The sequence below is a fragment of the Bubalus kerabau genome, chromosome 15 (assembly GCF_029407905.1).
Source record: "Bubalus kerabau isolate K-KA32 ecotype Philippines breed swamp buffalo chromosome 15, PCC_UOA_SB_1v2, whole genome shotgun sequence".
NCBI lineage: Eukaryota > Metazoa > Chordata > Mammalia > Artiodactyla > Bovidae > Bubalus > Bubalus kerabau.
Window position 1 is genome coordinate 15,837,236 of NC_073638.1, and position 23,866 is coordinate 15,861,101.

At 43.3% G+C, this 23,866-nt stretch overlaps 1 protein-coding gene across 1 annotated transcript in view; it reads right to left on the reverse strand.

Moving 5' to 3' along the window:
* PIWIL4 (piwi like RNA-mediated gene silencing 4) overlaps positions 1-22,477 on the reverse strand; it is a 55,284-nt gene extending 32,807 nt beyond the window's left edge. The window contains exons 1-8 of the mRNA XM_055547623.1: positions 22,394-22,477; positions 21,337-21,339; positions 20,797-20,881; positions 18,485-18,610; positions 14,001-14,215; positions 6,947-7,068; positions 4,549-4,629; positions 1,248-1,445 (exon numbers count right to left, since the gene is read on the reverse strand). Of these exons, the coding sequence (XP_055403598.1) occupies positions 1,248-1,445; positions 4,549-4,629; positions 6,947-7,068; positions 14,001-14,215; positions 18,485-18,610; positions 20,797-20,881; positions 21,337-21,339; positions 22,394-22,477 (914 nt within the window). The remainder of the gene's footprint in view (positions 1-1,247; positions 1,446-4,548; positions 4,630-6,946; positions 7,069-14,000; positions 14,216-18,484; positions 18,611-20,796; positions 20,882-21,336; positions 21,340-22,393) is intronic.
* Between the last annotated feature and the right edge of the window lie 1,389 nt (positions 22,478-23,866).

A 23,866-nucleotide genomic window follows, 5' to 3' on the forward strand; every position in this document is an offset into this window, starting at 1 on the left:
TATGACTCCAAATCTTCCTGTCAGCTTCTGTTTTCAACTCAGAATTTTTGAACTCCCAGCTAGTTTTTCTCATAAAAAAAAAAACATCCTAGGGAGGCTGATGAACCATGCCATTCTGGCAGCCTACCTCATCTTCCATCTAAGGCTGGCCCTGGGCAAAACTGCAAAGCAGGTCAGCTAAGATCTTTCTAAGCTCTTTCTCCCCTTCATCAGGTACCATGTGGCCTGGAACACTCTCTCATGCCAACCCAGCCGTGGGACAGAAACCTCCTCGTCACTTTTTTCCTGGGCTCTCGGTACCTTGCAAGCTGTCTTGGAAATAGTGTGGTAAGCTAATTCATGGAGCTCATGACAAGAGGATAAAGGGGCAGTGTGGAATTCAACCAGTGCCACCTCTCTGCTCTACAACCCAGAAAAACAACTTCAGGTGGAAATTCCAACCTAGACTAGGAGAAGGCGAGCGGGTCTTCTGTAAAAAGTGTCCATGAACTGGCAGCAGCATAGAGTGGGCTTTTGTTCCTCAGGGAGTCACCTAACTGTCCATGTTTCATTCGGTTCAGTATGCACTGAGGGCAAATTATACACAGACAGAGCGAGAGGCTTGAAAGTCCTCAGCCATAAGGACCTCATAACTTTATAGTGAAGATGAGATGCGGACCTGATGCTCTGTCTTGTTGCTACTGAACCAAAGTTGGGTCGGCTTGCCCAGCACAGTAAAGCCAATTTCCTGACAGCAGGCTGTGGTGAAGGAAAGTGCATCAGACACTGCTATGTGGGTACTTCAGAGACGAGCTAAAGCAGAAGATATGGGGCCTGGGAAGGCCCCACTGTGATGTAATAAAATGAAATAAAAGGGCCCTAAAGAGGTGACGATAAGCACTGGGCTTCCAGAGCAGCATAGAGCAGAGAAATGAATAATTCCAACTGAGTGGACCTTCGAGGGGACTTTGTGTGAGCAGAAATCTAAAAGGCAGAAATAGAGGAGGGGGAACCAGGCAGAGGGGCTGGAGCAGCAAAGTGCAGACCACTGGGGGTGAGGGGAGGGTATGGGAGGAGGTAAGGAAGGACCAGGAGAGATGGCAGGCGCCCAGCACACCCCTCCAGGGAGCCTCAGCTCTAGACAACTGACAGCAGGGAGCGGACTCATCAGATCTCGGCTCCGGCCAGTGCCCGGAGCTCTTCCTCTTCCTACGTGGCATACATAATGTATTCTCTAGAGGAAAGTCTATTGAAAGGCAGGCTTTTACCTTGTCAGGACAATGAGCCCAATCAGCTGTTTCTCACACGTCTGGGTAAAGCAGGACTCGCTAGTTTTGCGGCAGAGATCCGTCATGAACTCCAGAACTGTCTCGTTCCGCAGTATTTTGTAACTCACATTAGCACTCAACAGGAGTTTGCTTTCAAAATGTGATACAGAAATGGCGAACCCAGGCCAAAGAGACAATCTTCAAAAAAACAAAAAATTTTTAAATAAATATTTTAAATGTTATATCAGGATAACAATAAACAGTTTAAAATGGTGACTTTATATTCTAATTCTCTCAATTTTATGAAACAATTTTTCTTTAAATCTGATTTCTTTCAGCAGCTGACTTAATGCTACAGCTATTTCCAGCTGGAGTGTCTTTAAACATATGAAGTGAAGTGAAGTGAAGTGAAAGTCACTCAGTTGTGTCTGACTCTTTGCAACCCCATGTGGAATTCTCCAGGCCAGAATACTGGAGTGGGTAGCTTATCCCTTCTCCAAGGGATCTTCCCAACCCAGGGATCAAACCCAGGCCTCCCGCATTGCAGGCGGATTCTTTACCGGCTGAGACACAAGGGAAGCAAATAAGGGGAAAATTTAAACATATATTAGAATAAAATACATTTCTTTAGAGCTTCGTTTCTTAACCTTGGCACTACTGACATTTGGACTGGATAATTCTTTGCTAGGGGCTGTTCTGTGCACTGCAGAGTGTGTGTGTGTGTGTGTGTGTGTGTGGTGTGGTGTGCTCAGTCATGTCCAACTCTTTGTAACCCCATGGACTCTAGCTGACCAGGCTCCTCTGTCCATGGGATTCTCCAGGCAAGAATACTAGAGTGAGTTGCCATTTCCTCCCCTAGAGGATCTTCCTGACCTAGGATCCCTGGGTTTGATCCAAACCTGCATCTCTTTCGTCTCCTACTTCACAGGCAGATTCTTTACCACTGAGCCACCGGGGAAGCCTGGGCATTGCAGAATATGTAGCGTACCCCTGGCCTCTACCCACTAGATGCCAGCCGCAACTCCCACGCTGTGACAACCAAAAATATCTCCAGACATTTTCAAATGTCCCCTGAGGAGCAAAACTGCCCCTGGCTGAGAGCATAGCTGTTAAGACTGAAGTGTTTATGGAGGGATCTGTCCCAGCATGCACACATCTAGGTTCAAAAAAGCACACTAACTCAATGGCGAAGACAGTGATGAGATTTCACAATGAGACAGAAATAATCTAAGTGATGTCACATATGGACACACAAGAGAAACCACAGCAGTGGCTACATCTCCTTTCCACATTTATGAATATCATAGTCTGAAGTCTTGAATAAGAAAAAGTTACAGGAGCTGTCAAGAAAGAACAATTTTTTTTTAATCATTTCAGTTGATATTTTTGTGGACTTCATTGACTGTGATACTAATGCAAGAGTACTGGAGTGAATAACCATTCCCTTCTCCAGGGGATATTCCCAACCCAGGGATCAAACCCCAGTCTCCTGCATTGCAGGCAGATTCTTTACCATCTGAACCACCAGGGAAGCCCCAAATATCAGCTTCAGGACCAGCATATGCACTAGCAGACAGAGGCTGGGAACTGGGGCCTTTTTCCACAATACTGACACCTGGACAAACATCTCCTCCAGCAACAAAATGCAGCGAAACTATCAAGGACTAAAAGCAACTGGATGCATGCACAGTTGAGGCAAATTATGGACAATAAGATACAAAAATATACCAAAAAGCCAACTGCCTCTTCTGAAGAGCTGGGAGCAAAAGCAGGGTACTGTGCATGCCCGCTACACCCAACACCACCGAAGGGATGGACAAACCACCTAAGCTAACCCTCTGGCCAGACCTCTGGACATATCCCTACCTTCACCCCACATAAGCAATCAGCTGCTCCCCTCAGTGAGTAAGCAAGCAAGGGAACCTATCACTTGTTCTTGTTCCTCCCTGTTGCAGCAGGGTCCCTGATAAAGCCTTTCCTGAATTTCCTGTCTGGTCTCTGATCAATTTCTATTGATTAAGGAGACGAAGAATGCTGGTTGGTAACAGCACCAACACCAGCTGGTCACAAGACTGGACCCACAAGAATTTCTAATCCAGGTGGAGATATAACTGACAGGGTGAATGATTAGGTGCTTTATACAGAACAGTCTGATCCACTGAACCAGCACACAGGCACCCTGCCCTTTTCCTCCACCTGGCAGAAACCAAACACCCTGCATCCATTTTCTTTTATGTACAGACCTTCCTCAACTGACAATGGGTTTTTATCTTCACAAACCCATCATAAGTTGAAATATCCTCAGTCGAAAATGCATTTAATACACCCAACCTTTTCTTCAGTAACCTACTGAACATCAGAGCATCGCCAACCTTGTGTGCTCAGGACATTTACATTAGCCAACAGTTGGACAAAATTATCTAACACAAGGCCTATTTTACAATCAGGTGTTGAATATCTTGTGTCATTTACTGAATACTGTACTAAAAGTGAAAAACAGAATGGTTGTATGGGTTCAGAAGGGTTGTGAGCGTATCGGTCATTTACCCTCGTGATGGGGTGGCTGCCTGGGTGCTGTGGCCGTGGCAGCTAACCATCATCTTCCGATAGTACCATACTCCGTACCGCTAGCCCTGGAAAAGGTCAAAATCCGCAATTCCAAGTGTGGTTTCTGTTGACGGTGTATCGCTTTCACATCATTGTAAAGCCAAAATGTCATTAAGTCGAAACATCCTAAGTCAGGGAGCATCTGTATTTCTCCCTTTGGGTCACTGGTTGCCTCTGTTTTTGGCTCAACCACATGTTTTGGAAAGCTCAAGACCACCTTCGCTGCAGTCTCTACTTCCTAGTTTAGGATGAAGATTCTGCAAGTGTTCCTAATGGTTCTATCATTCACTAGGGAAGCTTAGTTGGCTTGGGTATCTGACATCTTCTTACCCAATAATTTCCTACCTACCACCCTGGCTGTGTTAACTTTGTGTCAGCCGGAAAACAGAGCCCAAGTTATGAGGTATAACATAACAGAGCTTATTCTGCTCTCATGATTACTTGTCACACACACGAAGTTCAGTTTCTGAATTCTAGGATTTATGATAATTATCTAGCTCACTAATATAAGAAAACAGACTGCTACCTTTTGACATTGACCATTCTATTAAAAAAACTTGAAAATTAAAAAAATCCATTACTTTTCTTACCACGGAGTCTCTCAGAGGAGGCACAATGGTATCATATTGCATCATAAATGATATTGCTCACATTATAACAATTTCAGAGTAACAGAAAACATAAATAAACCTACTTGTGCTGGGGAATTTCCACTGGCTCTGAAGGCTTATAGAAGTTCCGTCCAATTTGGTACATGGATAACTTTTTTAAGATCCTGAAAGTATATAGATTTTAAATCTGTGTTAAACATCTGTCTATAACAGTATACTTCTAAGTTTGTACCCATGCTAAAATAAAAACGAGGAGAAAAGCCCAGAACTCTTATTGTTATAATGCTGAAAGTTTAGCTACTGTATATACCTATGAGGGTATATACAAGAACTATCACTCCATATTTGGGAATGACACAATTGAAAATAGTTCTATTCTTCTGGGTTTAACTGCAAAAGGAAGTGGTCCCTTAGCAGATATGACTGTGACGTTAACAACCTGGATGCCGTGGCTGAAGTGAGAAAAGCCATGTCCACAGGCTCTTCTGGCCCCATTCTTATTTTGAAATGAGGTGGCCGTTTCCTTTCTTTTTTCTTTCTTTCTTTTTGTATAAGTAATTTACAATGTTGTATTGGTTTTAGGGTACAACAAAGTGATTCAGTTATATATGTATATTCTTTTTTGGACACTTTCCCCTTATAGGTTATTACAAGATATTGAATATAGTTCCCTGTGCTATTCAGTAGGTCATAGTTGCTTATTTTATATATGGTATTGTGTATATGTTAATCCCAAATTCCCAATTTACCTCTAACTCCCTATCCCGTTGGGTAACCATAAGTTTATTTTCTGTCTGTGAGCCTACTTCTGTTTTGTAAATAAGTTCATTGATATCATTTTTTAAATTCCACATACAAGTGATATCATATGATATTTGTCTTTCTGTGGCTTACTTCAATGAGTATGATCATCTCTAGGTCCATCCATATTGCTGCAAATGGCATTTCATTCTTTTTAAGACTGAATAGTATTCCATTGCATATATGTACCACTTCTTTATCCATTCACCTGTTGATGGACATTTACGTAGCTTCCATGTCTTGGCTATTGTAAACAGTGCTGCTATGAACACTGAGGTGCACGTATCTTTCTGAATTAGAGTTCTTACTAGGTATATACCAGAAATGGGATCACTGGATCATACAGTAGTTCTATTTTCGTTTTCTAAGGAACCTCCATACTGTTCTCCATAGTATCTGCACCAATTTACATTCCTGAGGTGTTTGTTTCTAATGAGTCTATTCAGGCTCCTGACTGCTACTAAATGACAAGGCTGCCTCTTCAGTAACTAACTCTGGCTGCTTTTGGAATGTGACACATTACTGATCTGAAGCTGCCCTGTGCATTGGGGAAATGGAAGAGTTTCAAGTCTGAAAACAGAGGTTCCAATTGTGTGCTTCTTGACTACCCAAAGTCATCTGAGCCTCAGTCTCCTTATCTGTAAAATGGGGAGTTTAATTATACCTGCCTCAGGGCAATTGAGTAAAGATCAAGGAAACTCTAGCACCAGAGAAAGAGCTCTGTCACTGCGAAGCACCTTCCAAATGTCAGCTGACTTAAAATAATCGGGGGGGGGGGGTGGTACATGCAACTGGTTTCTGAAGAGCGTTTTTTACAGTGCTGAGCTGAAGCCAGATAAGATCAAAAGACACTTGCCTAGACTTCTGACTAGAATTAGGAATCAGTGTATCTGTGTGATGGAAATTCCTCTATGTGTCCTACTCAGTAAACCCAAACTCCTCTCATCCTGTCCAGAGCAAAGGGCTAAAATCTTAGCTTTTTAACATATCACCCTAGTGATCCACACCAACAGCATGGAAAACAGGGGTTCTCAAGCTTCTGAGCTCCCATCTGGGAAGCTTGCCAAAAATGTGGATTTTTCAGGCCCCACTCACAAAATTCTGTTCACTAGGTCCACTGAAGGGCTAGGGAACCTGCATTTTGTCAAGCTGCACCTAACACCCAAGCTGACGCTGAAGCAAGTGATCCTCAGATCAGTCTGAAGAACACTGAAAAGCTTGGTGACACCCTTCCTCTGTCCCCGGGGACAAGTGGGGAAAGGAAGGGGTCTGAAAGCACTGAAAGCAGATGGTGATGCCCTTTCACACCTAAAACAAATCAGCCAGGAGAAAAGCCACTCCTTCAGTTTACTGACCCAGTTTTTAAGTCTGGGGATGGAGGCTGGGAGTGGGTACAGGAAAAGGGCAAAGGCACCTGCCCTGGTCCCCGAGACATTACAACCCTTGAGGCCCTTGTCTCAACACAGATGATACTGAATAGTGACAGAGGTGCCCGTTCAAGGCTGTGATGGGCTGTGGTGCCTATTACTGCAGTAATACACAGAAGTACACAGAAAACGGCCCGAAAGAGGACATTGCTGCCCGCACACCGCCTACAAAACTGCAAATACTTTTAATACCCAGGCTCTACGCGGAAAGGCATCATTGGCCTACATTAAATTCACATTTGAGGCACTTTACTTTTTGAAGATGATATTGAAGACCTGGATGCACACAGGAGAACTTGCCGGCAGCTCTCTCGTCAGAATGATAGTCATCTTTACAGTCTCGCCTCTTTGGGTTTCACTTGACAACTCCGTGACCTGGAAAAAGAAGCACTTAAAACAGACTCTATATCCTCCAATGCACAGAATGTGGCTGCTAAAGCTGTCAAAACTTCACAGGCTCTACCAAAAACAAAGCTGCAGCTGTTAGTGATGTGAGTGATAATCTAATCATTGGGTTATGTTTGGGAGGTTTTTTCCCTCTGTATTTTGCTAATCCCAGAAAAGCAACACATCTCTCCGCTCTCCGATTTCTTAATTGAGAATCAAAACCAGACTCAGGGTTCAAAGATTCAATCCAAAGAGAATTCAGGAATAGGGTTCTTGACTTTCGGAGGGAAAGGGGAGGTAGAGGAAAACAGGTCACAACCTACTTTGAGAGTCTGATGAAAGTTACAGACATTCTCCCAAGAAAGTGTTACATATTTGAATACCACAACAAGGCATATAATGTACCCATTTACAGGAGTTCATGGATTCCCAAAAGCCTATTAATAAAGTGTCCTGCCCATCTTGGGGATTCCCCCATGACTCAGCAGTCAGGAATCTGCCTGCAATGCAGGAGATGCAGGAGACGTGGGTTCGATCCCTGGGTCAGGAAGATCCCCTGGAGTAGGAAAGGGCAACTCACTCCAGTATTCTTACCTGGAGAACACCATGGACAGAAGAGCCTGGAAGGCTATGATCCATGTGGTCACAAAAAGTTGGACATGACTGAGGACGCATGCATGTTGCACGTTGCCCACCTTGAGTTCATGGATTTCAGAAAGAAGCCTCTCAAAAGTTCATTAAAAAAAAAAAAAAAAACAGAGGAGCAGAGGAGAAGAAAGCAAAGGATAGGGAACAGACCATAGGGAAAGTAAATGTGGAAAGAGAGAGAAGAAAACCGTGACAGTTTAGACAGGAAATCTGAGTTCATTTTTTAAAGGCCTAGAGAAAGCCCTAGGGTTCTTATAATCTGGAACCACATGCTAACAGTATAGTGAATGCATGAATAGGTCTTTATACCAGGTGCCTAACTAAACCTAAAGCTCCTTAGACCAAGCAAGGCTCGGTAGAGATTTTTTGGAATAAAAGAATGAATAGATCAGTCAGTAGAATCAATGGTCAAGGATTTTTCAGAAGGGTTAGGAATTAGAAGAGGTCAGTTCATTAGCAGGCATTAAGCTCAGCCGAGAGGAGCTACCCCACGCCCGAGGTCAGGGGCAGAAGTCGGGAGGACCCCATGCCCGAAGGGCGGCAGCCAAGAGGAGTTACCCCATGTCCGAGGTCAGGGGCAGTGGCCGAGAGTGCCAGGCTACGACGGTGCCGGAACGGCTGAGAAGAGCTACCCGGTGTCCGAGGTCAGGGCGACAGCTGAGAGGAGCTACCCAGCGTCCGAGGTCAGGGGCCACGGCCGAGAGGAGCTACCCCACGCCCCCACGCCCAAGGCCAGGGGCGGCGGCCGGGAGGAGCAACCCCATGTCCAAAGAGCCGTGGCTGCGCGGGCGCAGGAAGGCCTAGAGAAGCTATCCTATGTTGAAAATCAGGAAGGGTGGCGGTGAGGAGATACCCCTCGTCCAGGTAAGGAGCAGCGGCTGCACTTTGCTGGAGCAGCTGTGAAGAGATACCCCACTCCCAAGGTAAGAGAAACCCAAGTAAGACGGTAGGTGTTGCAAGAGGGCATCAGAGGGCAGACACACTGAAACCATACTCACAGAAAACTAGTCAATCTAATCACACTAGGAACACAGCTTTGTCTAACTCAATGAAACTAAGCCATACCCGTGGGGCAACCCAAGACGGGCGGGTCATGGTGGAGAGATTTGACAGAATGTGGTCCGCTGGACAAGAGAATGGCAAACCACTTCAATATTCTTGCCTTGAGAACCCCGTGAACAGTATGAAAAGGCAAAATGATAGGATACTGAAAGAGGAACTCCCCAGGTCAGTAGGTGCCCAATATGCTACTGGAGATCAGTGGAGAAATAACTCCAGAAAGAATGAAGGGATGGAGCCAAAGCAAAAAGAATACCCAGCTGTGGATGTGACTGGTGATAGAAGCAAGGTCCGATGCTGTAAAGAGCAATATTTCATAGGAACCTGGAATGTCAGGTCCATGAATCAAGGCAAATTGGAAGTGGTCAAACAAGAGATGGCACGAGTGAATGTCGACATTCTAGGAATCAGCAAACTGATGGACTGGAATGGGTGAATTTAACTCAGACGACCATTATATCTACTACTGTGGGCAGGAATCCCTCAGAAGAAATGGAGTGGCCACCATGGTCAACAAAATAGTCCGTAATGCAGTACTTGGATGCAATCTCAAAAACGACAGAATGATCTCTGTTTGTTTCCAGGCAAACCATTCAATATCACAGTAATCCAAGTCTATGCCCCAACCAGTAATGCTGAAGAAGCTGAAGTTGAACGGTTCTCTGAAGACCTACAAGACCTCTTAGAACTAACACCCAAAAAAGATGTCCTTTTCATTATAAGGGACTGGAATGCAAAAGTTGGAAGTCAAGAAACACCTGGAGTAACAGGCAAATTTGGCCTTGGAATACGGAATGAAGCAGGGCAAAGACTAATAGAGTTTTGCCAAGAAAATCCACTGGTCATAGCAAACACCCTCTTCCAACAACACAAGAGAAGAATCTACACATGGACATCACCAGATGGTCAACACCGAAATCAGATTGATTATGTTCTTTGCAGCAAGATGGAGAAGCTCTGTACAGTCAACAAAAACAAGACCAGGAGCTGACTGTGGCTCAGATCATGAACTCCTTATTGCTAAATTCAGACTTAAATTGAAGAAAGTAGGGAAAACCACTAGACCATTCAGGTATGACCTAAATCAAATCCCTTATGATTATACAGTGAAAGTGAGAAATAGATTTAAGGGCCTAGATCTGATAGATAGAGTGCCTGATGAACTATGGACTGAGGTTCGTGACATTGTACAGGAGACAGGGATCAAGACCATCCCCATGCAAAAGATGCAAAAAAGCAAAATGGCTGTCTGGGGAGGCCTTCCAAATAGCTGTGAAAAGAAGAGAAGCGAAAAGCAAAGGAGAAAAGGAAAGATATAGCATCTGAATGCAGAATTCCAAAGAATAGCAAGGAGAGATAAGAAAGCCTTCCTCAGCGATCAATGCAAAGAAATAGAGGAAAACAACAGAATGGGAAAGACTAGAGATCTCTTCAAGAAAATTAGAGATACCAAGGGAACATTTCATGCAAAGATGGGCTCGATAAAGGACAGAAATGGTATGGATGTAACAGAAGCAGAAGATATTAAGAAGAGGTGGCAAGAATACACAGAAGAACTGCACAAAAAAGATCTTTACAACCCAGATAATCACGATGGTGTGATCACTCACCTAGAGCCAGACATCCTGGAATGTGAAGTCAAGTGGGCCTTAGAAAGCATCGCTACGAACAAAGCTAGTGGAGGTGATGGAATTCCAGTTGAGCTATTTCAAATCCTGAGAGATGATGCTGTGAAAGTGCTGCACTCAATATGCCAGCAAATTTGGAAAACTCAGCAGTGGCCACAGGACTGGAAAAGATCAGTTTTCATTCCAATCCCAAAGAAAGGCAATGCCAAAGAATGCTCAAACTACCGCACAATTGCACTCATCTCACATGCTAGTAAAGTAATGCTCAAGATTTCTCCAAGCCAGGCTTCAGCAATATGTGAACCGTGAACTTCCTGATGTTCAAGCTGGTTTTAGAAAAGGCAGAGGAACCAGAGATCAAATTGCCAACATCTTCTGGATCATGGAAAAAGCAAGAGAGTTCCAGAAAAACATCTATTTCTGCTTTATTGACTATACCTAAGCCTTTGACTGTGTGGATCACAATAAACTGTGGAAAATTCTGAAAGAGATGGGAATACCAGACCACCTGATCTGCCTCTTGAGAAATCTGTATGCAGGTCAGGAAGCAACAGTTAGAACTGGACATGGAACAACAGACTGTTCCAAATAGGAAAAGGAGTACATCAAGGCTATATATTGTCATCCTGCTTATTTAACTTATATGCAGAGTACATCATGAGAAACGCTGGGTTGGAAGAAGCACAAGCTGGAGTCAAGATTGCCAGAAGAAATATCAATAACCTCAGATATGCAGATGACACCACCCTTATGGCAGAAAGTGAAGAGGAACTAAAAAGCCTCTTGATGAAAGTGAAAGAGGAGAGTGAAAAAGTTGGCTTAAAGCTCAACATTCAGAAAATGAAGATCATGGCATCTGGTCCCATCACTTCATGGGAAATAGATGGGGAAACAGTGTCAGACTTTATTTTTTGGGGCTCCAAAATCACTGCAGATGGTGACTGCAGCCATGAAATTAAAAGACGCTTACTCCTTGGAAGGAAAGTTATGACCAACCTAGAGAGCATATTCAAAAGCAGAGACATTACTTTGCCAACAAAGGTCCTTCTGGTCAAGGCTATGGTTTTTCCTGTGGTCATGTATGGATGTGAGAGTTGGACTGTGAAGAAGGCTGAGCGCCGAAGAATTGATGCTTTTGAACTGTGGTGTTGGAGAAGACTCTTGAGAGTCCCTTGGACTGCAAGGAGATCCAACCAGTCCATTCTGAAGGAGATCAGCCCTGGGATTTCTTTGGAAGGAATGATGCTAAAGCTGAAACTCCAGTACTTTGGCCACCTCATGCGAAGAGTTGACTCATTGGAAAAGACTGTGATGCTGAGGGATTGGGGGCAGGAGGAGAAGGGGACGACAGAGGATGAGATGGCTGAATGGCATCCCTGACTCGATGGATGTGAGTCTGAGTGAACTCTGGGAGTTGGTGATGGACAGGGTGGCCTGGCGTGCTGTGATTCATGGGGTCACAAAGAGTCGGACACGACTGAGCGACTGAACTGAACTGATGTATTTTCTATAGTGAAAGGGTAATTTTAATGGCTTTCAGGATGAACCAAGAATGTAGGGGAGGGATGGAAATAAAGAGAAATGCATTCTTTCACAAGTGATGAGATATTTCACTGAAGTGTTTCTTGCCTCAGGTAAAACTGTAGAAAAGTCTGGGACTTCCCTGGTGGTCCAGTGATTAAGAATCTGCCTGTATGTAGAAGGACAAGATGATCTTTAATGATAGTAAAACCCTTGAAATATGTCATTTAAGTATGAGAGACTATACTAGCATGCTATCAACATCTGGTCATGGGACAAAATATTGAGGGACCAATAAGGACTTAGGATGAATAAAAATATTTCTAAATTTACAGATCCAGATTTTACATGTTCTTAAGTCTAATCATATGGTATAATTTTAAAATTCCATATTCAGATGAAATAAACACTCAGGTAGCTCCTATAAATCTTAGAATTTCATAAACGGATAAGGGCTTCAAGAGTGTTCAGAAAGCACTTCTTGAGGAAATTCACAAAGGTTCACAGGGAATCTAGAAATTTCCATTTAGGCTCTAGCTGTCATCCTGTTTAAGATGCTGAACTAAAATGATAACACTTTCCAAGGGACAGAAGCATCATGTTTTAATTCAATACTCTGCTTTAGTTTTTCATACAGAAACTGGTTCTTTTTCTTTGTAATAATTTTAATATTGCCTTAGAACAAAGCATATGATAAAAACCTTGATATTGGTATTTTGATTTTAGGACTAAAAATGGGAAGGTGTAGAAAATGGATATGAATCATGCAATTGCCATATCCAAAGGTCATAACCATTCAAAAATATCCTTAAGATTGATATATGCATGTGTCCTCAGTTGCTTCAGCCATGTCCAACCCACTGTGACCCCATGGACTATAGCCTGTCAGGCCCCTCTGTCCATGGGGTTCTCTAAGCAAGAATACTAGAGTGGGTTGCCATGCCCTCCTCCAGGGGATCTTCCCAACCTAGGGATGGAACCTTCATCTCCTGCACTGTAGGCAGATTCTTTTCTGCTGAGCTACCAGGGAAGCCCTAAGATCGACATCAGTTCAGGTCAGCTCAGTTCAGTTCAGTCACTCAGTCTTGTCTCACTCTTTGCGACCCCACGGACTGCAGCACACCAGGCCTCCCTGTCCATCACCAACTCCCGGAGCTTGCTCAAATTCATGTCCATTGAGCCGGTGATACCATCCAACCATCTCATTCTCTGTTGTCCCTTTCTCCTCCTGCCTTCAATCTTTCCCAGCATCAGGGTCTTTTCCAATGAGTCAGTTCTTTGCATCAGGTAGCCAAAGTGTTGTAGTTTCAGCTTCAGCATCAGTCTTTCCAATGAATATTCAGGACTGATTTCCTTTAGGATTGAGTGGTTGGATCTCCTTGCTGTCCAAGGGACTCTCAAGAGTCTTCTCCAACACCACAGTTCAAAAGCATAATTCTTCAGCACTCAGCTTTCTTCAGAGTCCAGCTCTCACATCCATACATGACTACTGGAAAAACCATAGCTTTGACCTTTGTTGGCAAAGTAATGTCTCTGCTTTTTAATATGCTGTCTAAGTTGATGATAGCTTTTCTTCCAAGGAGCAAGATTGATATAAGTAACTCCTATTTCATACGATGGAACAAGTCATGAAAAATGACAGTTTTAGAATCAAGATTGATGTAAAGTCAATCCTTTGGACAGATGGACAGAATGCACAGGAGCAAAAAAAATGTAAATTTAAAGGTCTGAGGCCACAGGTTAAATGCTGTTTCTTAAACTCTTGCCTATTTTGGGAAAAGTTTAAAAAGGATTCCTCTCTCAAGGACACTTTGCCTTGAAAAAAAATTGTCAAAAAAGCAGTGTTTGTATTACAGCTCTTCTTTCTGAAATGCCTGACCAGCAGCTTCTTAATTAGGAAATCAATTGCTGATGAGGTCTTAATTAAGAAGTCTTTTGATCTCGGGCATGGGAATAGTGACACACTTATTCCAGCTGTCATGAAAATCAGCTAACCTCTAAAATCTATATGGGGGAGTATAAATATATGCATATGTGTGTGTTTAAAAATTAATCATACTATACCTTTTCTTCTAGCTTTTGTGAGAGAAAAAGGATGACACCATCGAATGCTTTTGCTTTGTTGGAGAGTTCCCTGTGACTATAAAGCAGAGCAATTCTCAGCCTTCTAGACTCTATATCCGGACTATATGTCACATGATACTGGTATAGCTGCCAGTCCTGGGGCACGTCTAAATTAAAGAGATTTGTGACCAGTTTCACAGGTATTCCACTGGAACCTGAAGAAAACAAATAAAAAATATTTTTTAGTGAAAAAAAGGCATCATGTTCATATTAATCACGGCATTCAAAAATTTATTTGCATATGCATAATTGCTGCTGGAAAGCAAGAACTTTTGTTCAGTGACACGAAGTAAGCTTGAGTAACCGGCAGCCTGATAACCTTACAAGCATGCATGCTAAGTCATTTCAGTCGTGTCTGACTCTTTGGGATCCCATGGACTGTAGCCCACCAGGCTCCTCTGTCCATGGGATTCTCCAGGCAAGAATACTGGAGTGGGTTGCCATGCCCTCCTCCAGGGGATCTTCCCAACCCAGGGATCGAACCAATGTCTCATGTCCCCTGCATCAGCAGGCAGATTCTTTACCACTAGTGCCACCTGGAAAGCAGAGTCCTACAAACAAAAGGATCACATTGGCAAAGCAGGCCTCATAAGAACCAAAGAGCAGGAACTGACCTTGTTTGGGGAGAAGAGAAACACCTGAATTCAACTACCCTAGAACTCCTTCCAAAGACTGCCTTTGTGCTGATTCTGTGCAACTCAAATCATTCAAGTGAAAACTTTGTAACTGAGCAAGACCCCATGGGACCTTCCTGGGACAGACCCTTCTTCCATATCGTCTGCTTTCGCTCCTCTCTAAGTACCTGCTGCTGCTGCTGTTGCTAAGTCGCTTCAGTCATGTCCAACTCTGTATGACCCCATAGACGGCAGCCCACCAGGCTCCCCCGTCCCTGGGATTTTCCAGGCAAGAACACAGGAGTGGGTTGCCATTTCCTTCTCCAAAGCATGAAGGTGAAAAGTGAAAGTGAAGTTGCTCAGTCGTGTCCGACTCTCCGTGACCCCATGGACTACAGCCTACCAGGCTCCTCTGTCCATGGGATTTTCCAGGCAAGAGTACTGGAGTGGGGTGCCATTGCCTTCTCCCTCTAAGTACCTAGATAATAGTATCTAGTGCACATTTCCTGAATTGTTTTACAGATGCTAAAACCCCCACCCAACGAAAGAATTTAACTATCTGATGACCATGATCATGTAGCTTCTAGACCTACTGGCACCTAAGGATTAATAGGGCTTCCCAGGTGGCTCAGTGGTAAAGAATCCGCCTGCCAACGCAGGGGACATGAGTTTAATCCCTGGGTCACAAAGATCCCCTGCTCCAGAATTCTTGCCTGGGAAAGCCCACGGACAGAGGAGCCTGACCGGCTATAGTCCATGGCGTTGCAAAGAGTCGGACACTGAGCAACTGAGCATACACACACACCAGGAAGTTTGGGCTTTTTGAGCATTAGCTGTCCTAGACTCCTTGTTCAGTGCCTCATAACAAACACTGCACTTTCCCTAACTGCAACCTGGTGTGTCAGTAGACTGACTACTGCGCGTGGGTGAGGGGGCCCATTTGGTTTGGTAAGTTTCAGATGCTGCTCTGAAATTATGGAGCTCTCGGATTAGAAGGAAACTCTCCAGTTTTTACCATGAATAGAGCCCCACCCCTCCCCCCGGCCCATTCTCTTGGAAATTCAGATAATAAAAAGTTTACCATATTTCAGAAAATACTGAAACACTACAGTCAGTGGTTAGATGGCTCTGTAAGCCCCAGAGAAGGAGCAGAAGAAGAAATTTCACATCTTCCCTGTGTGAGAACAGACAGGACTCTGAGCTTCTGTTTTTTGCAGGCACAGGAAGGCCATGTGAGCTTCCCGGAACTCCAGGCCCTACAGAACTTTTATTCACCTCTTCAAAATCTAGAAGACAGGGACTTCCCTGGGTCAGTGGCAGATTCCAGGTCCCAATGCAGGGTACCTGGGTTCCATCCCCAGTCAGGGAACCAGATCCCACACACTGCGACCAAGAGTCTGTAGGCCACAACCAAAGATCCTGAATGCAGCAATGAAGACACCCGGCACAGCCGAATGAATAAATACACATTTTAAAAATTGTTTTAAAAAACTCTACAGGACAAATTCAGAGATGGCCGTGACACAGTGGTCAGTGCCCAGGATCCTGTAAACTCCACCAGGACAGACTCTAAGAGGGCACAAAGAAAGCACTCTCACCTCTCCTCTGAAGGAATAATCCAGTGTTTGTCTTACAGGACAGAATTATCAAACAGTCACTGTTTCGCATTTCTCATGGAGGAAGTGGAAACATGAGCCCTGAGGTCATGAGGATAAAAGAGTACCCTGTGTACCTTAGGAAATATTCCCTCAGTTTTGACACGTGTATTGACTGAAAAATAACGCACAACTTAAAAGATGAGAATTATGTTTTATTCAGTGGACAAAACTGAGGGCTTAAGCTTGGGACATGGCATCTCAGATAACTCTGAGAGTCTGCCTGTAAGGAGGCAAGGGAAGAGCAGGATAGATAGGAGTTTTTGCAACAAAGACCAGGGAGTCGGAAGCTCTAAAGATGATTGTAATTAAAGAAAGCCAGACATCCTGTGTTAATGACTTTAGCACCTTTCTATGTATGAAAGTGACAGTGTTAGTCACTCAGTCATGTCCAGCTCTTTGAGAACCCCATGGACTATAAGCCACCCCAGCTCCTCTGTCCATGGAATTCTCCAGGTAAGAATACTGGAGTGGGTTGTTGCTGTTTCCTTCTCCAGGGGATCTTCCTGACCCAGGGATCAAACCTGGGTTGCCTGCATTGCAGATGGATTCTTTACTACATGGGAGGATGCAAAAGTCGGTTCACTGAAATCATTCCTTTGCCATGCACCTCAGCTACAGGGGCCAGTATCCTATTCTTTCCCACTTGGAGAGGGGCTGCAGTAACTGAGGGCTTGGCAGTGGGCAGCCCTCATCCTTAATGTAAATTAACAACATCCTTAATTTACTGATACAGTACGCAATACTTTTTTTCATTGACATGTGTAAATACCCAGTAGGAACAAGGAATCATTGTGCTATTTTATTCAAAGGAAAGTTTTTTGTCACTGTCCTCCCGAAGGCCATGCCAACATATTTTAGTTGCTCATATTAATGGATAAACAGAAGTCAGGTAGAATGTCCGAGCAGGCAGGCAACCCTTTGAGATCACTTAACCAAGTGTGTTCAAACTGTAATCCTATCTCATTAGTGCTCCAGTTATGAAAATAAGTGAGGCGAACCATCACGTTTCATAGAAAGACTAGGATACAACAGAATGGATCCAAGAGCCCTGCCACTGGAAGGACAACACTGCCTCATGAAACTTTGTTTCTGTTGTGTTTGTGTAGTGTGTGTATTGGAGAAGGCAGTGGCACCCCACTCCAGTACTCTCGCCTGGAAAATCCCATAGGCAGAGGAGCCTGGTGGGCTGCAGTCCATGGGGTCGCTAAGAGTCTGACACGACTGAGCGACTTCACTTCCACTTTTCACTTTCATGCATTGGAGAAGGAAATGGCAACCCACTCCAGTATTCTTGCCTGGAGAATCCCAGGGATGGGGGAGCCTGGTGGGCTGCCGTCTATGGGGTCACACAGAGTCGGACACGACTGAAGCGACTTAGTAGTAGTAGTAGTGTGTGTATGATGGATAAGGATTTATCTACTTATTTTTGTTGCATGGTTTGAAAGAGTTTGAAAAAGTCTTATCTGCAGGCTTTCTGCATCACCGAGTCTTAACTTTTGGAAGGAATTACAAAGTCTTTTGAGGATCCTATAAAAACAGTAGGCCTACTTTTCCAAAAATACACATAAAATTTTAGGTTGCAATTTCAAGGGTAAGCCTAGAATCATCGTAAAGAATTCCCCAAACAGGCTACACTTTTCTTTTTAGAGCTTAAGTCCAGAAAGGTTATTTTTCCCCATACAAGAAAAAGTTGAGAAAGGGACAAAGCATCTTTGCAGACCCCTACCTCAGAGGTAAAGAGAAAATGTTTTCAATGTATGAAATGCAGTTTTACAGAAAATGTTATTCTTCCTATTAATAAAAGAGAGAATTAAGGCTAAAACAACGAGTGTCTAGATAATGTTTTTGTTTGTTTGGTTTGGGTTTTTGCCTTTCTTTTTCTATGTTTATTTTTAATTGATTGATGACTGCTTTCCAATATTGGTTTGATTTCTGTCATACATCAACATGAATTAACCATAGGTATACATATGTCCCCTCTCTCCTAAACCTCCCTGCCACCCTTAGATAATGTTTTAAATATAGCAGACGCTCAATACATATCTTTGAAGTCAAGATATGAACTTATTTTAGATCTGGAAATTAAAATTCCTTAGGTAAGATTTGGTAATATTAAAAAGAAAGAAAGTTAAGTAACATGAAGAGTGAGTACCTGTTTTGCAGTCTCTCACATGGGCCAGTTTCTCTCTTGTACAGACAGCCAAATCCATGATGTCCCGTCTGACTTTCCCACCTCTTTCCTGGAAGGTACATCCAGAATCACTCGGAGATATACCACCTGCATTTAAAATATGAAGAAAATACCATAATATCTCATATTTCATGCTAGTGATATTGCTTACAACTATTATATAAAAAATGCATCTAGAACCAAAACTCAGATTTTTGTGGTTTTTAATAAAACTGACCCACATTGCTGAAAACAACGGGGAATGTACAGAAGTCTGCGGCCTGAAAATTGAAAATCATGAAGGAAGCATGGTATGTTTTCTTAAAAATAACAGAACCTGGGTTAGTCCCACCTCATACAACATTTGGGGCTGCTCTGATTCTCCTCTTGACTAAGGAGGAGGCTCTCTTTCCCTACATTCTGCTCCACGCCCACTGATGGAGGGTTGGTCTCCCTCCTGTAGCTCTTGTGTAACACCTAAAGAATTACAAATTAAGATTGTCCACATCAACTTCTGCACAGATTGAGGCTGAAAATCTCCCAACCTTCCCAACCACAGGAAAGAGAAATGCCCAGAGGCTGTCATCAGTTTTTATGCTAGATCATTCCTCTGAGAGTGAAAGTCAGCACTCCACCTTGGGGCATGGCAGTGTTTCAGGATCTAGAAAACATGAAATTGAAATCTATTTCCAGATGAATATTTTCTTTTTTAAACAAGTATAACGATACTGATTTTGGATATAACTTTGACACTTTGAAGATAGTGTCAAAATATCAATTTTACATTACAAAATTATTACTACAAAGTAACATGACTAATAGTATACAAATCTCTTTCCTTTGATATAGTCACGATATGCAACTACCCCAAATGGCACTACCCACTCACCCAAAACTGCTGTCCATACCCTTTTCAGTGGAGTCGGAGTCTTTCAGGAAAATAACAAAATTTATTTCATTTTTTAAAATTTGATTATTCTTGCTGATTACTGTCAAATAATGTCTGGTGGTTTCTAAAAATTCAGTCTACCACAGATGCTGGGAAAGATTGAAGGCAGGAGGAGATGGTTCGATGGCATCACCAACTCAATGGACATGAGTCTGAGCAAGCTTCAGGAGTTGGTGATGGACAGGGAAGCCTGGCATGCTGCAGCCCATGGGGTAGCAAAGAGTCGGACACGACTGAGCGACTGAACTGATAGAATGGTAGTTGCCAGAGTCTGGTAAAAATCGTTCAGTCTTGTCCGACTCTTTGCGACCCCGTGAACTATACACTCCGTGGAATTCTCCAGGCCAGAAAGTGGGTAGCCTTTCCCTTCTCCAGAAAATCTTCCCAACCCAGGAATCGAACCCAGGTCTTCTGCATTGCAGGCGGATTCTTTACCAACTGAGCTATCAGGAAAGACCTCCAGAGTTTGGGGGGAGGGGCAAATGGAGAGGTATTGTTAAATGTGTACTAAGTTTCAATTTTGCAAGAGCAGAAAGGTTCCAGAGATGGATAATGGCAATGGTTGCACAATGTGAATATTGTTAATGCCACTGGACTGTGCACTTCAACATTGTTAAAATGGTCAATTTTAAAAGTAAAAATATTCAGTCTACCCTCAATGGATGAACAGTTTCCATCACTTGCTAGTCACAAGGATGTGCAGCAGATGTGGAAAGAAATTTTCAAAGAAAAGCTGGAATAACACTTGCATGATGGCAACAGGGCTGGAATTATGAGACCATACATTTACACTGTCTAAGTCACTTGGTCTGCAGTACTCTATCACAGCGGCCCTGGGAAACCAGCTCATTGGGCAGCCAACTCGCACTGTGTGCTATGGGCTATTTAGAGTAGCATGTCAACGAGTATCTTGAGGTCAAATCTGGATTTGCAAGGAAGAGGGCTCCCATCAAATGGTGATGTCTACTACAGGTGGGAAAGGAAGACAGAATGGGAAACAGGCACGCCAGGTTTCTACCATCTCTGCAAGGCAATAGTACTGACATTTGTATGTCATAAAGAAATTTTTAAAGATTTTTTTTCAAATTTATTCAGTAAGAAACAGAAAGAAATCAGAAAAACTGGCTTCCTAACGTCTGGGGGTTCCCAACGGCCAAACACTACCAGGAAATTCAGCGGCAGACTCTGTGTTTGGAGGTCTCAAAGAAACACAACAAACACAGAGGGATGCTTCAAGGAAAGGAAGGCAGGATGCTCAAGAAGTGAGTCTGCTGCTCAAAGGCTTGGTCGAGTCACTCCTATTTCATTCAGATGGGATGGAACTGAATGGAACAGATGGAGCTGCACTTACATTTCTGTGAAATCCTGCTTGTTCTCTCACAGTCACTGCTAGAGGATGCTTCATTATCAATAAGCGCAACAGATGGAGGCTGAAATGAGTAAAGATATTTGGTCAGAGTTAAGATATTATGTCATACACTAAAACCTTCTCACGAGATGAGAATGAGAATGACATCATTTCCTATGTCATTAGAGTACCATGAGCTAGGAAAAGAAAATGTTAGCAGGTAAGATGCTTGAGAGAGGAGAAAAGATTGCCCATTTTAGAAAAGAAGATAAAGCAGAGCTACAGTTTTCCCCATTCATTAATCTTTGATTTCAACGCTAACTGTGAGCCGGATACAGGCTTTAGCCCCCAGAGGCAAAGGTGTGAGCCTTGCACCCCAAAGTGAAGTTGCTCAGTCGTGTCTGACTCTTTGAGACCCCATGGACTGTAGCCTACCTGGCTCCTCCGTCCATGGGGTTTTCCAGGCAGGAATATTGGAGTGGGTTGCATTTCCTTCTCTAAGAAGGTTATCAAATGGAAGGTGGCACAGGTGGTCACAAGCTTCCTGGTGACAGACGATAAAGAATTTGCTGCAATGCAGGAGATGAAGGTTCAATCCCTGGAGAAGGAACTGGCAACCCACTCCAGTGTTCTTGCCTGGAGAAATCCATGGACAGAGGAGCCTGTTGGGCTATAGTCCATGGGATTGCACAGGGCTGGACACGACAGAAGCGACTAATATACACACAGATGATCACAGAACTCACACTTCTGTAGCCCTCAGACATAGGGACTCTGATGTGAACAAGTTTGTAGCAAGGAAATAAACTGAGCCCAGAGGATCTGGGCTACCAGTCTGATGATGACACTCCTGAAAAAAACTGGTCCAAAATTAGTTCACAAAACAGATGAAAAGAACCATTAATATTTTCTCTTCACAGTAATTCTCTGTTGAAGAAGGTATAAATCTTAGCCTGCTTTAAAAAAAAAAAAAAAGGGAAAAATCAACAGAAGACCTCTTTCTGAGAGTAAAGGCATAATAAGGACACACTACTCACATAACACTTCTGGTCTAAGATGTTCCTCCAAATACTAAGTTTTTGCTAAGTATTGCTCCAAATACTAAGTGTAACGTCACTCAGAAATTGCAGATATGCTTCTCAATTCAACCAAGCTGCCTAAGTTTAATAAGGAGCCCTATGCACAGTGGTTGATTCTAAATTTCGTGTTTGAAATTATTTCTTTTTATATAAATTAGGGAGATGGGTCATATTAAGTTACATACCAAATAATAGTACCTTTAAAGGTACAGTCTTTTTCACCAGGGGACTTGCAAACGAATGAAGTAATTATAACTCAGAAAACAGAAAATAGTGATCCACTCGCCTCCCACTTTCAGTCCTTTTCAGCGGCCAAAACATCTACATTAATATCTTACTCAGATAAGCTCCCCAACAGGAAATTTTACATATATATATATATATATATAAACCCTGGAAAGACTCAAAGTTGAAAGAGAAGAGAAGAGAAATCGCTGCTTTCTAGCAGAGAGGGAGAGAGATATGCAGAGAAAGGCAGTGTCCACGGAGGAGCGGTAGGAGGGAGACAGCTCAGCTGGAGGCCCCCGGGCACGCCCCACCTCCGCGGCGCCGGGGCTGCGGGCCATGCCCCGCGCCCTCACGCGGGCGCGGCCGCTCATGTCCCCGCGGAGCCCAGAGGCAGCCAAGTCTCCGTGAGGGCGCTTCTTCGCCGGCATCTGGACGGCACAGCACCGACAGGGGCGGAGCGGGTGGATCTACGCAGAATCGCGGCCGGGGCTCCAGGGTGGGTGGAGCCGGGCGCCCAGAGGGGGCGGGGGGAGCGCGTGGGCCGGAGGGGGTGGGAGACTGCAGCCAGACTTTTCTTTGCATCTGCCCCCCTCCCCGCCCCCCGCGCCTCAAATTTATCCAGCTTTCTAGTTTTTACCTATCACGCTTTTTTGTCTGTGTTATCTGTTCACTTCTGCTCCTGGCTTCTGGATGTCTTTGAATATGTCATGTCAGTGTTGTTTCTGAGAAGAAACTACTGGGGCATTGGGAGAATTCATTTAAAATTAAATTAATAGAAAAATGTGAAGGAATGCTTTAAAAAAAAAAAAAAAGGTAGCCATCTCTTCATCTATGTGAGAGATGTGAGGGTTTTTCTGTTATTGTTCTGTGAATTGTCTGTTTATATCCTTGGCTGTTTTAAATTGTACTTCTCATGTTTTTCTTGTCATTTGAAAGACTTTTTTTCACAACATAGCAAATATCTACTCTTGATTTATCACCTGTTAATTTTAACTATAAAGTTCTTTATCTAATCAAGTCTTAATTTCAATGTAGTCAAATCTACTAATGTTTTATTTTATTGTTTGTGCTTTTCAGGTTTTATTTTTTTATTATTATTTATTTTATTTTTTAACTTTACAATATTGTATTGGTTTTGCCATATATCAACATGAATCCGCCACAGGTATACACGTGTTCCCCATCCTGAACCCTCCTCCCTCCTTACTCTCGTACCATCCCTCTGGATGGTCCCAGTGCACCAGCCCCAAGCATTCAGGTTTTCTTGAAAGAAGCTTTTCCCTGCCCTGAATTTACGAGGACTTCACAGGACATTGTGTTTCCCTGGTAGCTCAGATGGTACAGGATCTGCCTGCAATGCAAGAGACCTGGGTTTGATCCCTGGGTTGGGAATATACCCTGGAGAAGGGAATGGCAACCCACTCCATTATTCTTGCCTGGAAAATTCCATGGACAGTCCATGGGGTTGCAAAGAGTCGGACATGACTGAGGGACTAACACTTTCACTTCTTTCATATGACATTTATTAATTTTGTTTTCTAGTCATATAAGCTACCTTGTATCCTTTAAGAATTTATTTATATTTATACATATAAATATATATTTATATGATATGCATGATGTGAGGTAGGGATTTAACTTTATCTCACTATGGCAAGCTGTTTACCCCTAACATCATGTATTAAATTTATGTGATGGTTTCTGGAGGCACCGTCAAGAAATAGCAAATTTCCATGTGTATCTGGATCTGATTTTGTGTC